The following is a 16,277-nucleotide window of genomic DNA, read 5'->3' as shown; positions in this document are numbered from 1 at the left end:
AATGAAGTAGTGACCGGTGTAGCTACCAAATAAATGCAGTAGTGACCGGTGTAGCTACCAAATAAATGCAGTAGTGACCGGTGTAGCTACCAAATAAATGAAGTAGTGACCGGTGTAGCTACCAAATAAATGCAGTAGTGACCGGTGTAGCTACCAAATAAATGCAGTAGTGACCGGTGTAGCTACCAAATAAATGAAGTAGTGACCGGTGTAGCTACCAAATAAATGAAGTAGTGACCGGTGTAGCTACCAAATAAATGCAGTAGTGACCGGTGTAGCTACCAAATAAATGAAGTAGTGACCGGTGTAGCTACCAAATAAATGAAGTAGTGACCGGTGTAGCTACCAAATAAATGCAGTAGTGACCGCTGTAGCTACCAAATAAATGCAGTAGTGACCGGTGTAGCTACCAAATAAATGAAGTAGTGACCGGTGTAGCTACCAAATAAATGAAGTAGTGACCGGTGTAGCTACCAAATAAATGAAGTAGTGACCGGTGTAGCTACCAAATAAATGCAGTATTGACCGGTGTAGCTACCAAATAAATGAAGTAGTGACCGGTGTAGCTACTAAATAAATGCAGTAGTGACTGGTGACCGGTGTAGCTACCAAATAAATGAAGTAGTGACCGGTGTAGCTACCAAATAAATGAAGTAGTGACCGGTGTAGCTACCAAATAAATGTGTCCGGCTGCCAGAGTTGTCCGGTCGCGGCTTCCACAGACTCCCAAAACAAACGTCAGAGCAAATTTCCTAACAAGCGTTATAGACTGACCACAGACTCTGGATAGCGATGCTAATTTCTGTTAGGGTTTTACTATAGGGTTTTACATTATACGTTAGCATTAAGCTAGCGGACTTTATATGCTTAGTTGTGACACTGGCTGTGTGTGTTTTGAACGTTGTTTCAAACTATGTGGATTTGATTGAACATATTTGATGCTTATAAATCTATATTGCCGCTTAACATATTGCTTTACTATATATGTCTATATCGGAACGTTTTAATAACGCAACGTAATACGTAATTAACTGTACGGCGGAGTAGTGTCCGAAAGTGTTTTTTCATTTGACCAGTGAGTCACTATATAGTCACTATATTGAATTCACTATAGTGAGTAGGGAGGAGGGGATGAGTGAGTGATTTCGGACACAACCCTGGACTCCTCCCCCTCTGACCTCTGAGGTGGCGTTCACCAGTCGCTCCTTCGCCTTCAGCAGCGTCTCGGCCACCTGAGCTTTCCTGGACTGTCTCTGGTCGGACACTCTTCGTCCTATCGCTCCTCCTCCTCCTCCTCCTCCTCCTCCTCCTCCTCCTCCCGGCCTGCGGTCGTCCACGCTGGCGGCCCGGCGCACCGACACTCGGTGCCGCGTCGGTGTGAGGAGCTGCTGGAGTTTCCCCGCCAGGCCGCCGCGGCTCGGAGACGCCACGTGGTTGGAGTTCTCGTCTACGCCTTTGTTCCTGCTGGAGTCTCTGACGGCCGCAGACCTGCAGACGGGACGAGAATGAAGTTGTCATGCGGTTGCGGTGCGGCTGCAATGCGGTTGCGATGTGATTGCGATGCGGTTGTGATGCTGTTATGTTATTGTTGAGATGCGGTTGTGATGCAGCTGTGATGCGGTTGTGTTATTGTTGTGATGCGGCTGTGTTGCGGTTAGGGGTGGGTATTGCCAAGGACCTCACGATACGATACGCATCACGATACTTGAGTCACAATACGATACGATATTGCGATATCCAAATTTTGCGATATGTTGCGATATTCTACGATATTCTACATAGTTCACTGAAAAATGTAAAAGGCGTTATGCATCTTAAAATCAGAGTTGTATATACATCAGATGATAGTGATAATTTATGGGACAAACTGAGTCAAAACAATGTAATTCTAATTATCCATGCCATTTTATACAAGTGCAAGTTACAACAACATGTTTGCATGAACAACACACTGTCTGAGGTAGCAGTACAGTGACACCTCGCGGAGCAGAGGTGCGGAAGTCGTACTGGATTTACGTCTGAAACATGATTTATTATTCGAAAAAAAAAATTGAAAAATAATAAATAAATCGATATTTAAATATTGAATATCGATATCGTATCGCAATATAAAGTATCGCGATATATTGCCATATCGATATTTTTGCCCACCCCTATTTGTGGTTGCGACGTGGTTGAGATGCGGTTGCGATGCAGCTGTGTTGCGGTTGTGATGCTGTTGTGTTATTGTTGCTATGCGGTTGTGATGCGCCTCCTCCTCCTCCTCCTCCCCCTCCTCCTCCTCCTCCTCCTCCTCCTCCTCCTCCTCCTCCTCCTCCTCCTCCTCCTCCTCCTCCTCCTCCTCCTCCTCCTCCTCCTCCTCACCTGCCGTCTCTCTCCGCCGGCTGGCAGCTGCTGCAGTCCGGCTCTGAATCGGCCGACTCGGCGCACTCCTTGTAGAAGTTGGACAGACAGATCTGACTGCGCCGCACCAGCACGCCACCGGGCGGCGCCCCCGGTGGGGGGGTGGAGGCGGCGTCCCTCAGGCCCAGGGGGGGTTTACGAGACACGGCGTCGCTGCAGCCGTTGGTCCCGGCGTGGCGGAGGAGAGTCTTCGACGGTCGGGGCTCTGACGGAGCGTCACAGTTCACAGGTTAGTAAAACATAAAAACTATAAAAACTATTAGTTATATTTTTCTTGTGTTCAGACATTTGAGAAGACAAAATGAACATAATTAATCATATAAAAACTATAATATGTATCAATAAACACTGATCAGGGATCAATACGTGTGAAGTGTGTGAGTCTCACTGTCGGCCGGCGTCTTCATGCTGCTCAGGCTGTTGCTCTTCACCAGGAGGGTCAGAGACTCGTGGCTGGAGCTCTCTGATAGGCCGCTCCAACTGGACTGACGAATCAGAGCCGAGTGGGGGCGGAGCCTCTGGTCAGCATCCAACATGGCCTCTTATTGATGAAAGGAAGAGAAAAGAAAAGAGGAAAAAGAAATAAAAGAAACAAGAAAAGAGAAATAAAGAAAGTAAAGAAAAGAGAAAAAGTAAAGAAAATAGAAAGAAAAGAAAAGAGAAAAAAGAAAAAGAAAAAAGAAATAAAAGAAAAGAGAGAGAAAAGAAAAGAAAAAAGAAATGAAAGAAAAGAGAAAAAAGAAATAAAAGAAAAAAGTAAAAAAATGAAAGAGAAAAAAAATGGAAAATAGAAATAAAAGAAAAAAGAAAATTAATGAGAAAAAAGAAAAAGAAATAAAGGAAAAGAGAAAGAAAAGAAATGAAAGAAAAGAGAAAAAAGAAAAGAGAAAATAGAAATAAAAGAAAAAAGAAAAAAAAGAAAGAAGAGAAAAAAAAGAAAGAAAAGAAAAGAAAAGAGAAAAAGTAAAGAAAATAGAAATAAATAGAAAATAGAATTAAAAGAAATAAGAAAATAGTAAGAAAAGAAAAGAGAAATAAAAGAAAAGAAAAGAGAAAAGAAAACATAACGATCAGATTTCCCCAAATCTGGTAATCAATTGATGATAAACTGAAAACCTGATAAAGGTGATAGATTAGAGTTCCTCTGACCTCCCTGTGACCCCACTGAGCCGCTCTTCTGGCGCCGTTTGATTGGCTGTCGGAACTGGGCCACGGCCAATAGGACGTTCCTCAGCTTGGCCCAGCGGAGACGCCCTCCCTGATTGGTCGACGGCCACTTGCTCTCCAGCACGGCCTGAGTAACGAGGGACAGACAGGAGGGAATCAGATCACCGATCAATAACTCAATAACTCCCCCACCACTGTTGATGTTCTGTTTTTATTAATGGATTGATTTATTGACTAGATATTAATCCCTATAGTCATAGCAGTAGATTTGTTACCTTTAATTGTCGGTGCAAGCTGTTTTTAGAACGGCGGAGCAGAGCCGTGAGCTGCTCAGAGCTACGCTACGGAGGCTCATTATGGGATTTCTTGGTTTCCCTCATCAAACTCATCAAATACACAATCCAACAACTCCACAACGCTCTGGTGGACAAGTTGTGAGCTGCACATTCACCACGCTATGAGATAATAACACAACGTTACCACACAGAGTTGTTTTAGAGGGAAATTCATGCTAAACCACTGATGCGTGTTGCCTTCAGGGACAGTTTTTCATCAACAGTCTCTGTATTTCCCTCTAAAACAACTCTGTCTGGTAACGTTGTGTTATTATCTCATAGCGTGGAGAATGTGCAGCTCACAACTTGTCCACCAGAGCGTTGTGGAGTTGTTGGATTGTGTATTTGATGAGTTTGATGAGGGAAACCAAGAAATCCCATAATGAGCCTCCGTAGCGTAGCTCTGAGCAGCTCACGGCTCTGCTCCGCCGTTCTAAAAACAGCTTGCACCGACTATTAAAGGTAACGAACCTACTGCTATGACTATAGGGATTATGGCAATGGGCCATTTTGACTTTAACGTTGAACTATCCCTTTAACTAAGTGTGTGTGTGTGTGTGTGTGTGTGTGTGTGTGTGTGTGTGTGTGTGTGTGTGTGTGTGTGTGACCTTGTTGTAGTATCCGTAGGTGATGGTGTTGGGTGTGACTCCGGCCTTCTTCATCTCCAGCAGGACGCGGACGGCGAGGACCGGCTGACCGTACTGACCACACAGCTGCATCAGGATCCTGTAGCACACCTGACACACACACACACACACACACACACACACACACACACACACACACACACGGAGGTTATTCTCCAACCTGCCTGAGAAGAATCGGACCAGGACCAGGGCCCAGTTGTTCACATAGGCGGCCTTACCTATGTTTCAACCGTTTCAATTGAAACGGGCCCCAGCCACCAGGGGGGGCCCCAGCTGCCAGCCACCAAGTAAAAGACAGTACAACAATTCATAGGTTTCACCTTAACATACACACACACACAGGCCTACATCCACCACACACACAAACAGCTCTGTCCACCGTGCGGTCACACACTCGACCCCTGATCCGCTCTACAACCACTGATGCGCGTGTCATGCCACACCGCGACTGTAGCCTACTAATCGCTCCTGATTAGTAATACGACAGGAAATATCAATAACAACGTAGACTTACCTTTGAAAACGGCCCGCAAACTATCAATAGACCCTCGTTTTCCTTCTCCCAGTATTATTCCTTTTCTAATGTCCTTTTGTTTTTCCTGCTTTCCTCCTGACGTGCGCACAGTTGATTGACGTCTGTCAATCACTTTCCTCCTCTTTTCTTTTTTTCCTCGGGGTTAAAATGCCTCCAAACAGGCGATCTATGAGTACGTCCTAACTTAACAGAGAAATAAAACACAGCGAGAGCACAACTAAAATGTGATATTATTGGCAGCTTATTTACAGATTTTACTAATGGAGGAGACAGCTGTCTGTCTGCTGCTCCAGCACCGCAGCACCGACAGGATCAGCGCCTGTACGTCTGTCTGTCTGTCTGTCTGTCTGTCTGTCCGCATGTCTCGTCCTTTCCTTGTCCGTGGTGCTGAAATAACGCGGAGCACTTTGCTCTCGTTACTTTTGTTGCAAATTTAAATTCAGAATATTGTTAAAGCCTGTAGTTTTTGATTGTGTTAAGATTCCTGTTCATGTCTTTTTTTTCTTCTGGTTTCTTGCCCTGATAGTGATTTTAACACTTAATGTGTACCTGGGATGCATGGATACTGCGTTTACTGCGTCCTTTCAGGGTTTAAAGCATCAGCGACACATGGGCACATAGGTGGCAAATAATGTGATGTTTAACAGGGTAGGGCCTCATATGAAATATTGAAACGGGCCCCCAGATGTCTAAGGCCGCCACTGGTTGTTCAAAGGTAATCTGGTCAGATTTTGGATCATGGATTGAATCAAATCTTGAAAATGAGTTGTTTCAAAACTAAAAAAAAAACAGATTCTGAGATCAGATCAGATCATGTGATCCAGTCTTGGTTTTAATCTGGATCAAACCCTCAGTTTGTGTTGTTCAGAACTTTTTAGTCGGATCAGGATTATTCTGATCCCAGCAGTTCTGTAGCCTGGCTAACACCGGACCTCACCTCAATGTAGATTGATCTTCGGTCTGGGAACCTCCCGTTCATTTTTTCGTATTTGAGGCGGGCCTTCGTAAACCGAAGGCCAGGAGCTGTTTATTGGGCGCTACGAATGTCTATCAAACACGTCTGTACGTAGCTTATAGCCAATCGTATCAATCATACCCGATGAAGTATGTAGAGCGACAGAAATCCGATGAGGAAAAAATTGCTAGACGTTGCTCTTTTTTAAAAATAAACTGTTGGTCTAAACGACTTAAAACACTTTCTAACGCTGCACCGAAAGGTAAAGCATCTGCCGCCAAGTTATCAACAAAGTCGCCTCGGTGTGTCGTCATCGTCTTGCTGCCCCCTCCCCCGTTCTGTGCCAGCAGTTTGGTGGATTCAGGAACAAAATTGGGTTTAAATGAAATTCAAACAGGTCAAATAAACAAAATGTATAATGTAGTATATATATAAACATTTATTGATTTATATTTTGCACCTGGTATTTAAACCATAACAGTGATAAAGTTAATAAAGTTAACTTTTGATTACAACTTTTCCCCAACTACTGGATAATTTGATGAAATTTGTCATTTGAAGTTTGAATTTGAAACACACAGAAAAATATTCACAATGTATTTGACTAATGTATTGTACTGTAGATTGGCTTTTTTAATTTATTTAAACATCCAGATCAGATCAGGTTTGGCTGTTTAAAAGACACTGAAGAAACAACAAGAGCACAGAACACAACACATACACCACATTTTCAAATAAACCCACTCTGGTTAACCTCATGCTGCTGTTCTACCTGTTGTTTACAGACCATCAGCCTTCAGTCTGACACACAGTCACATCTAACACTCGTTATCTGGATCTTCTCATCTAGAAATGTTTTTATCTGTATCAGACTGATCCAATAATCCACCTGAGCTTTGACTAACTGGGATAAAGTAAAGATGGAGGCCTCACCTCGTCGGGCAGCACCACCTTGCGGTTCTCCATGTGCTTCAGGACGTCGTAGGCCGTGTGCAGCGCGCGGACCTTGGCGGTCTCGGCCCGGACGAAGGTGGGCAGGTAGATGAACCAGAGGCCGTAGCAGTGGCCCAGCAGACACTTGGACCACATGTCCGGCACCGCCGAGTACTTCTGGGCCCGTTTCTGGGCCAGCTTGATCTCCTGCAGGGAAGGAAACGATAAATAAACCACTGTCAATGTCACAATATGATGTCATTGATATATTTATGACATCCTGAGTGTCACAGCAACATGTCGTTATAACACAACTGGGAATTAAAATGATAACCTTCAAGTGAAAAGCTCCTCCAGCACTCTGGTACCAAAAAACTTCAGTTAGTAATTGTAATTGATACAATGAGCAATGATCCAAACGTCTGACACAATATTATCACAGAACAGATCCAGATGCTGCGCTGATGTTTTCACCACCACTGGACTGTATCGTTTTATTTTTAAATGTTCAACAGAGTAAGAAAAGAAAAGGAAAAGGAAAGGAAGACAGAAAGGAAAGGAAAAAAGAGAAAAGGGGAAAAAAGAAAAGAAAAGAAAAAAGAGAAAAATGGAAGAAAAAAGAAAAGAAAAAGGGAGAGAAAAGGAAAAAAAGAGGAAAAAGAAGAGAAAAAGAAGAGAAAAGGCAAGAAAAAAGAGAAAAAAGGGAAAAAAAAGAAAAGAAAAAGGAGAAAGAAGAAAATAAAAGAAAAAAGAGAAAAATTTAAGGAAAAACAGGAGAGAAAAGAAAAGAAAAAAGAGAAAAAGGATGAAAAAAAAGGGGAAAAGGAGAAAGAAGAACATAAAAGAGAAAAAGAAAGAAAAATGGAAGAAAAAAATAAAAGAAAAAAAGGGGAGAGAAAATAAAAGAAAAAAAGAAAAGAAAAGAAAACACAACGTGTTGATGAACCTGCTGGACCTTGTTGATCAATAGTTTGTCTCTGCAGGTCCGTCACTGTTTACTGTTGAGCCCTCTGGGCCACCGTACTCGTCTTTACATTGTGACTGTTGTATAAAAACCTGCTCATTGTTTCTTTTCCTCGTCTGTTCCAGGATCAGAGGACGAAACCGTCTGTGTCTTTAAATATTAGATGATCAGAGCTGAAATATTGATCACGACTCATTAAAATGAATCGAGGTTCCTTCATTCAGGAGGAAACTGGGTCAGAAACCGGCTCAGGGTCTAGAGGGGGGGAGGAAGGGGGAGGAGGGGGAGGGGCTTGTTGTACCTGCTTGGTGCGGCGGGGGGCGGGGCTACTCGGGGCGCTGCCCTTGGCGGGAACACGGAGCTGATCCTGGTCCTGCGGCTGGTCGAACAGCTCCGGCTTCAGGGTCGGGAACGTCTCATAGCTGCAACCAGGAAGAGGAAACACAACGGATGTATGAGAAACCACATATTATACTGCTAGTACGTATTGATTTGGCCAAAATGCAGTATGCAAACAAAAGCTGATTCGGGAAATATCCCCAGTATGCATCTAACCAGTCTACATTGCGTACTGTATCCCACAATGCAATGACGTCTGACGTCTAACCATAACCAAAGACGGTTTAGAGTAGTGAAGTATCTTTGCCGTGTACCGTAAAAATGAAACTTAATCCAGACTGATCGGTTCATTGTAAAACATGTATTTATTGATGTAAATGTGGTGGTTTGTGTCCGTAGGCTCCAGAGCCCCGAGGCTCGAGGCTCCAATACACACAGGAAGCTTCACTTTACATTCAAACTAACTAATGCTACAGCCACAATTGTTAGATTTCATCAATGAGACCGACATTTATCTCCTAAAAATAATTTAACCAGCCGGTGGTAAACCTCTAAAAACCTGCGGGTAAGTTAATTAGCGATGGTTTTCTCCCCCCGGGATGACGACGGAGGTTGGCCGGCCGAGCAGCTCTGCAGAGCGGCTGCTGCCTCTGTGATGTCGCGGTCGCTGTGGAGCTTCACTTCTCCGAAAAACATCGGAGCTTCACTTCTAAACAGCCGTCGTTTGGATAAACTGGGCGTATATTTGGGATCTAAACAGTTACTTTCTCACATGAGAACATATTAAAGGCCCCATGGCATGAAAAATATGATTTAGGTTATTTTTTGGTGCTTGGGGAGGTCTCTGGGCCACGTATCTACTGCCCCGTGCATCAAACTGGTCATAAACGGAGAAACACACACCGCCCATTTGTAGGAACTGTCTCTTTAAGACGAGCAGATAGCACTTCCTCCTTTCTGTGACGTCACACACAAGGTAACTCCGCCCACCGTGACCAGTTGTTTTTTTTTTTTCAATTTTTATGAATGCAGCTTAGGTTTCAGTTACTTGCCTGTGATTGGCCCGACCACATGCCACTCAAAAACAGTCAGCCAATCAGAGGAGAGGTTCTCATTCTCTCTTCTGATTTTTATGAATCGGTTCATTGTAATACGTAATAACAGCGCTACAGCGGGAAATAAAACAGCTTTTCTCCTGTTTTACAGCTACTGCTATAGGTTGCCGCAAAATGCATTCTGGGAAACTTGTATACTGCATACTGCGGTGTGAACGGTGTCGGTCTGCTGAAGTAGCAGACTGAATCCCACATTCAATATGCAGTATACAGTACATACTAACGCAGTATGTAGTAGGCAGTACGGTAGTATGCGGTTTTGAATACAGCCAACCTGTCAATCAACAACCAACCAACCAATCGGTGCAGAGGGGGCGGGGCCAGGCGGCGGTCGCTACCTGTAATGCGCGGCGCACTCGGAGCCGTCGGGTTCCTGCGGCTCCTCCGGCGGCATGATGAAGACGGTGTGTTCTCCGCTGTGAGTCTCGTCCAGGTCGATCAGACGCACGTCCTCCGGCTTCTCCACGTCCACCTGAGGACCAGACACCATGACATCACAGCTGCAGCAGCATCATCATCATCTTCATCATCATCGTCGTCGTCCACGACAACCTTCCTGCTGCAGCTTTCAGCTCTTTTTCATCCATGTTTTTATTAAATACAAGTTTGTTTCTAATTCCTGATCCACCGTCCGTGACCACTAGATAGATGGCCCCAAAGAGCAATTCACTGTTTTAAAGCTAAAACGACTTTGTGACTTCTGTCGATCCCTGGAGAAATCCTGCATAATTACAAAAACTCTAAAAATAAAAAACAGACAATATGTTTACAGCAAATGCAATTATTTATTGGCCTGTTTTGTTATTTTTAGTTTTAGGCCTTGATGACATTCGGTATCCCACTGAATACTATATCACTTTGAATATTAAGTGTAAATCGACCCCAGGCTGCACTTTTAGCTGAATTTGCGACAATTTCAGGTGTGTAAATGATCAATAATCAGTATTATTGGCAGTAATAGAGGGCCCCAAAATAAGATTTTGCTTAGGGCCCCATAGAGGCTTTTGGTCGACCCTGGTCTTTGTTCTTCTTTCTTTACAGTTTTTATTAAAATCTAATATTTTTTTAAATTTTTAACTTTAAATTATTAAGTTAAAGCAGAAGTAAGCGGTATTTTTGTGTTAATATAAGTCTTAAATAGTTATATCTTCCGACAGCAATCACTAGAGTGTTTGGACTGAAACTCTGAGCCGAGGAGAAAACATTTATCGTATCCTACAAGTTTTATCCAATGAGGAGAGAGAACGGCATAAAGGGGCAGTCCTCTCTGTGTGTGCAGCCAAAGGATGTGCGTGAATGTGGTGACGTAGGGACAAGGACTGTTATGGTGCGTTCAAGGCAACTCCTAACTCGTGTTTTTCCGACCGTGAAGTGGTACCAGTTCGATCTGGTACGAGTTCACGGGTCAGAAGTTACGAGTGGCCGTTATAGTGACTTTCACAGGTAAAACAGGTCGGAGAAACACGAGTGGGTTGCCTGGAACGCTACAAAGTCGTAAGTTGTGACTTGAAGCTGTAATTTACGGTTTCAAAAGCCTGCCTGGAACGCAGCATTAGCCAAAACGACCGGACCACTTACTTCTGCTTTAAGTTATTTTCTACAAGAAACATCTTTTTTTTTTCTTTTTTCTTTTTTTAATACATATAGCCTAGTAAAACATTTTTGTTGCTGGGCTGCTGTTTCATGAACATCAATAAAGTCTAATTAATCTTATCTCATCTTAATTTAACATCATGGAACAAAAGTGAACTGATCAATCAGCTGATTAGTTAATGAACAGAAAAAGTATCTGTAATAATATTGATAACTGAATTGTTTCTGTGCAAATGTGAAACTGTGACTATTTGCTGTTTTGCTGTAATAGTGAATTAACTATCTTATGTTATTTATGAATAATAACTGTGAGCCGAAGGCTGGACGTGTCTATTTCCTGGTTTTTGATCACAGTCATGAGCTCAGGAGGAACAAGGAGCAGGAATATTATCAATAATATACAAGTATATACATTATATACTGATAATAATACAGTCAATCCAACAGTTTATCGGACGTTGCCGTAGCGACAGACCTTCTGGACGCACTCGTCGAAGAACTCGAGGCAGGCGTGTCGGTCGCTGACGAAGGAGCATTCCTCTATGAACTGAGTGAACATCTGGGTTCTGGTCAGCTGGGTGTAGAACTTCTGCTGCGTCCGGTCGCGGGACTTCAGGAAACCTGCAGAGAGGGGGGGGGGGGGTCGTTAGTGACCTCTGACCTCTGCTCTGCTCCTATATCTATGGTTTAACATGTTTTATTCTGTTTGTGGTTCAGAGCTGAAACTGAACCTGGATCAGCTGCTGCTACTCATTCTGACTTTGGCATCTACATTAAAAAAAGACACTGTATAAACATCGAAACTTAGAATATCACAAATATTTTGGATAAAATCATCATCCTTCTAATCCTAATCCCTCTATTATTATTATATTAATATTTAACATTTAATGTGAGAATCTGAGCAGGTTTATTTATAGAGTTTGTTGTTGTTGGATATTTTTAGTTTTAATGTATTTTTCTGCAACAACACACACACACACACACACACACACACACACACACACACACACACATTATATATATATATATATCATCCAACTATAATAACTAATTTGATCACTGTTTCATTGTTTTTGTCACTGTTTTCATTTCATAATTTTCTAATAAAAAAAACTAACCTTTTCTGTATTTTACAGTGAATTTGAGGATTCACTTTCTCATATGGATGATGGAAACAAGAAAATTATTTTTCTTTTTTTTACTATTTTATGACATTTGATAGTCAAAATAATAATAATATTAATAATAAAAATCAGCAGGTGAAAATAATTATCAACTGCAGCTTTAGTTTTAACATTAATTGACATTTGGAAAGTGCTAGCGTTTGCACTGAGACCACTTTTCACTTAATTACTAAAATGTTTCTTCCTTTTTTTTTGGCTGCTTCAGTTTAACTTTGTTTTTGTCACGACCTCGTCTCCTCCGTGAGCAGCTTTTATTGTGAAGGCGGGACAGGAAGCGCGGGGCTCACCCTGCAGGTTGAAGAGCGAGCTGCAGTCGGTGGTGGTGTCGGACGGCGCCTGTGTGATGGGCAGCAGGAAGGTGCGGTATCCTCGCAGCAGGCAGCTCATGAAGCGCAGGAAAACCTCCTGGATCTCCAGCTCCAGCTGCTTCTGGCGCCGGTAGATCTGGTCGTAGTCGGTCAGCAGGAACTCCAGCGTCGCCTCCTCCTGGCCCGGCGTGCAGACTGCAGGGGAGAGGTTTGTTTTATTTTGAAAAGCCACAGTGAAATTAAGGAGTTTAAAGGGACAACGAGGAGTTTCTATTTGGTTATAAAAAAGTCTCATATTAATGTGGATGAATCTCCGTTACCACTTGTTAATGGTCCATTTTAGATAAATCTATGGTTTTGTCTCTATGGTTATTTTGTTATTATTAGTGGTGGTGGAAATGCTGGGCGAGCCGACCAGCGTTTCTTTACTTTCGGTTTCGTGGCGAGTCATGAGAATAACGCCGCCGAATCTCCGTTTATGGTGGGAACTACGACGGTATGTGATCGTCTTCCAACCTCTGACTTTAATTCTTGATGAATGAAAACATGAGTCTGTCTTGCGCCGGTCAAAGAATTTCACGGTGCGGAGGCTCATAAATGTAGTGTGAAAACACTTCGCTTTTCCAAAACTCCTCGTTGTCCCTTTAACAATGGTGGATTTTGCGACGGCTACGGAAACAGGAAATAGATCTACTACGGGGAAACGCTACAACGCGCGGTTCAGGTGAGTGAATTAAATGCTTCTCGTTGTATTTCTGAAATGAAACGTGTCTTCTCTTTTTTTTTATTGTTTGAAATAAAGCGTATAAAAATATGCACATTTCTTTTTGTTATGCTCTGTACCTGTACTTGACATAATGATAAATACAAATACATCTGAATAATCTAATCTAATATTAACAGTTTGACATGGTAAATCTAAATTCTTAGATTTGTTTAGTTTTTAGTTTTATTTATTTAGCACAAGTTAAAAAACTGTTCTCAACCTTTCCCAAACCAATGTGACAGAAACAGAAGTAGCCTTTTTAATTGCATCATTGCGTCTTTATTAACTGTTCTGAAGGCAAATATGTGTTTTCAATGCTGTGTTTTTCAGATAATATCTGAAAACAAACTGCTAAATTATATACTTTCTTGAAGGTAAATAAAAAATTTCAACAAATATAAGTTGAAAAGTTTATTGTTAAAAGTCGCTGTACATTGAACTTTGATTGTTATTGAGTTTTACACCATCTTCCTGTGTGATATTTCACAATAAAAGCCTCAATAAAAGGGGGAACTTGTAGAAACGGTGTGATGCAGTTATATAATAATAATAATAATAATAATAATAATAATAATAATGAGTCTCTGCTCAGTAAACTGGTGTTTTACAGTCGTACTCACTCTTCTCCAGCGTCTTGTGCAGGTTGGTCAGGGTGTTGAACAGGATCTTGCCGTGTTTCCTGGGTAACGATCGCCACGTCAACGGCTTCTTGTCCTCCAACCTTGAGGGAGAAATGTTTATTTATTTATTTTTTTTACATCTGGACATGATGACATCACTGCAGAGCTGCATCTCAAACAAAGCTATTTAAAATCCTACACAACAGAACACACAGCTATCCCGTCTATTTTTTAAGTTACAGACGTTGACGACTCCTGTAGTTTTTCTAAAAAATAATACAGAAAAAACTTTGCTTTTTTTTTTTTTTATTGTGACATATGGAAAAGATTCTGGAGTCTCACTTTCTCAGTGCTGCTGAATCTGTCTTCTCTGTTTAACCTTAAAGATTTTATTTGCTCTGATGTTCATCCAGAAGATCAATGAATTTTATCATCATTTATGCAATTTTCTTTATTCACAAACAAAAATTTGCTTAATCAGGTCGTTCCTTTTCTATTGGAACTGAACTCTCTGATTAAATCTCAACAAAAAAAGCAACACATTACTGAGTCACTGTGAAAAGTTTTTCTTCTTCTTCTTGTTTTGTTTGCTGTTTTATTTCCTCTATGTATTTTATTTTATTCTTTATCCCTGTTGTAGCAAGCAAGAAAACTTTATTTGTACCCATCTTAATTCAATTATCTGTCTTTCCTTTCCTTTACTTGCTAATGCTAAATGCTAATTTCCGTCCGTAGTCCCATTAATATAAAAACAGTTTCTGAGCAGTACACATTACACATATTATATATTATAATAAAATAAAATAAACTACATTTTTGTAATGATCTATTAGTATACAATACTTGTGACTATCTGTGTTTTTTGATGAGCTGTTCTGCATCAGTGTAAAAGCCCTGTTGGTTCTGTTCATTATATTATATTTGCTCAATAAAATAAAACCAGAAGGTCGCTGCTGGACTCACTGGAAGATGGTGTTGGTGTCCAGGTCGACACACACCACGTCGGTGGGGGGGTCGTACAGGTCGAAGTAGCTGGAGTGGACGCCCACGATGAAGGGCATCGGCGCCAGCAGCACGTCGGCCATCTGCAGCGGACACAGAGGGATGTAGGGACACAGCCAGCGCAGCGGGAAGCTCATCTGGAGACCGAGAGGACGAGAGGACGAGAGGGGGGCGGGGCTTAGTGCAACAGGTCACAGCATCACAGCAAAGATATTCAATATACAGAAAGATGCTCCATTAGCGGCTGCTCCAATGATAGAAATGGTTTCACTTCCTGTTTCTCTAAATGGGCGTGGCCAACCGTTAGGGCTGGGACGATACGCTTTTCTCCCGATTCGATTATTCTACGATTTTTTTGATGCCGATTCGATTTTAATTGTGATTCTACGATATTGCCGATTCTCTCTGTTTTTAGTCTTTAGCATTTTTAACATTTATCTGCACACAAATACTGTAGGAGCCTATAAATGAACATACTCCATTATAAAGTGAACTTAAACCCTTTTCAAAACCTGTACTGTATGTAAAAAAGGCTAACAAATGCACATTGCACAATATTTAAAAAATTCAAAAAAATTCAAAAAAAAAAAATCAAAAAAAATTCAAAAAAAAATTTTGATTTTTTTTTTTTCAAAAATTGATTTAAAAATTGTCAAAAAAGATTCGCGATATGTATGTGAATCGATTTTTTCTCCCACCCCTACCAACCGTCTCCCCACCTCGTCTGTGAATGTGTGTGTGTGTGGATTTATACGATTTGTAGGTAGATGAAAGTGAGATGTTTATATTTTCTTATGATAACATTAAATATTTACACTACTAACAGTAATATTTAGCATGACAAAAATCATTTAAATCATTTTCACGGGAGTTTGCGGCCGTTTGTTTGACGTTGCCTAGGAGATCGGTGCCAAATCTGGGGAGAGTGTGTCGTAGAGACAGAGACAGGTCTGGAACAAAGTGGATTTTCTCCTGATGTGTCCGTCTGAAAGTTGCCATTTTGGTGTCAAACTGTTCAGAAGAGATGTGGCTTGTGACAAATTAGTCCAGACTTTACTTCAGTGACTGTGGGGAGAAAGGACAGACCATAATCGGTGTTCACGTTCAACTGACCTATGGCTAAGCCACGCCCCCAAACACGATGAGCCAATCACAGTGCGCATAGCTAGCCCATACACTCGGACATTCTCTGCTTCCACGTCCATTGAAATGCATTGCAGTTAGTCAGTTTTCATTCGTTTTTATATGTTTTTTCTTGACATTTTAAGTTTAAAATGGTCAAACGGTGTGCATGGGGTACATGCAACTCTGACACTAGGTATCCTGAGAGGCTGGGCGACGGGGTGGATTTTTTTTTTTACCTTTTCCCAAGCCACATCTCAACCGAGAGAAGTGTCTGCTCTGGATA

General features: G+C 41.8%; 1 protein-coding gene across 2 annotated transcripts in view; it reads right to left on the bottom strand.

Annotated features, from left to right (window-relative positions):
- Positions 1 to 16,277, bottom strand: part of dennd4b (DENN/MADD domain containing 4B) — a 74,058-nt gene that overhangs the window by 8,201 nt on the left and 49,580 nt on the right. For both annotated transcript variants that reach the window (XM_085803156.1, XM_085803155.1), the window contains exons 10-21: positions 14,831 to 15,006; positions 13,868 to 13,968; positions 12,461 to 12,676; positions 11,462 to 11,607; positions 9,732 to 9,865; positions 8,241 to 8,361; positions 6,976 to 7,182; positions 4,514 to 4,642; positions 3,553 to 3,697; positions 2,792 to 2,944; positions 2,365 to 2,608; positions 1,179 to 1,488 (exon numbers count right to left, since the gene is read on the bottom strand). In XM_085803156.1, the coding sequence (XP_085659282.1) occupies positions 1,179 to 1,488; positions 2,365 to 2,608; positions 2,792 to 2,944; positions 3,553 to 3,697; positions 4,514 to 4,642; positions 6,976 to 7,182; positions 8,241 to 8,361; positions 9,732 to 9,865; positions 11,462 to 11,607; positions 12,461 to 12,676; positions 13,868 to 13,968; positions 14,831 to 15,006 (2,082 nt within the window). The remainder of the gene's footprint in view (positions 1 to 1,178; positions 1,489 to 2,364; positions 2,609 to 2,791; positions 2,945 to 3,552; positions 3,698 to 4,513; positions 4,643 to 6,975; positions 7,183 to 8,240; positions 8,362 to 9,731; positions 9,866 to 11,461; positions 11,608 to 12,460; positions 12,677 to 13,867; positions 13,969 to 14,830; positions 15,007 to 16,277) is intronic.

Source organism: Trachurus japonicus, chromosome 16 (genome assembly GCF_045865225.1).
Source record: "Trachurus japonicus isolate A0001 chromosome 16, Traja_1.0".
Lineage (NCBI taxonomy): Eukaryota > Metazoa > Chordata > Actinopteri > Carangiformes > Carangidae > Trachurus > Trachurus japonicus.
Note: the sequence above shows the minus strand (reverse complement) of the source record. Positions and strands in the feature narration are given on the sequence as shown.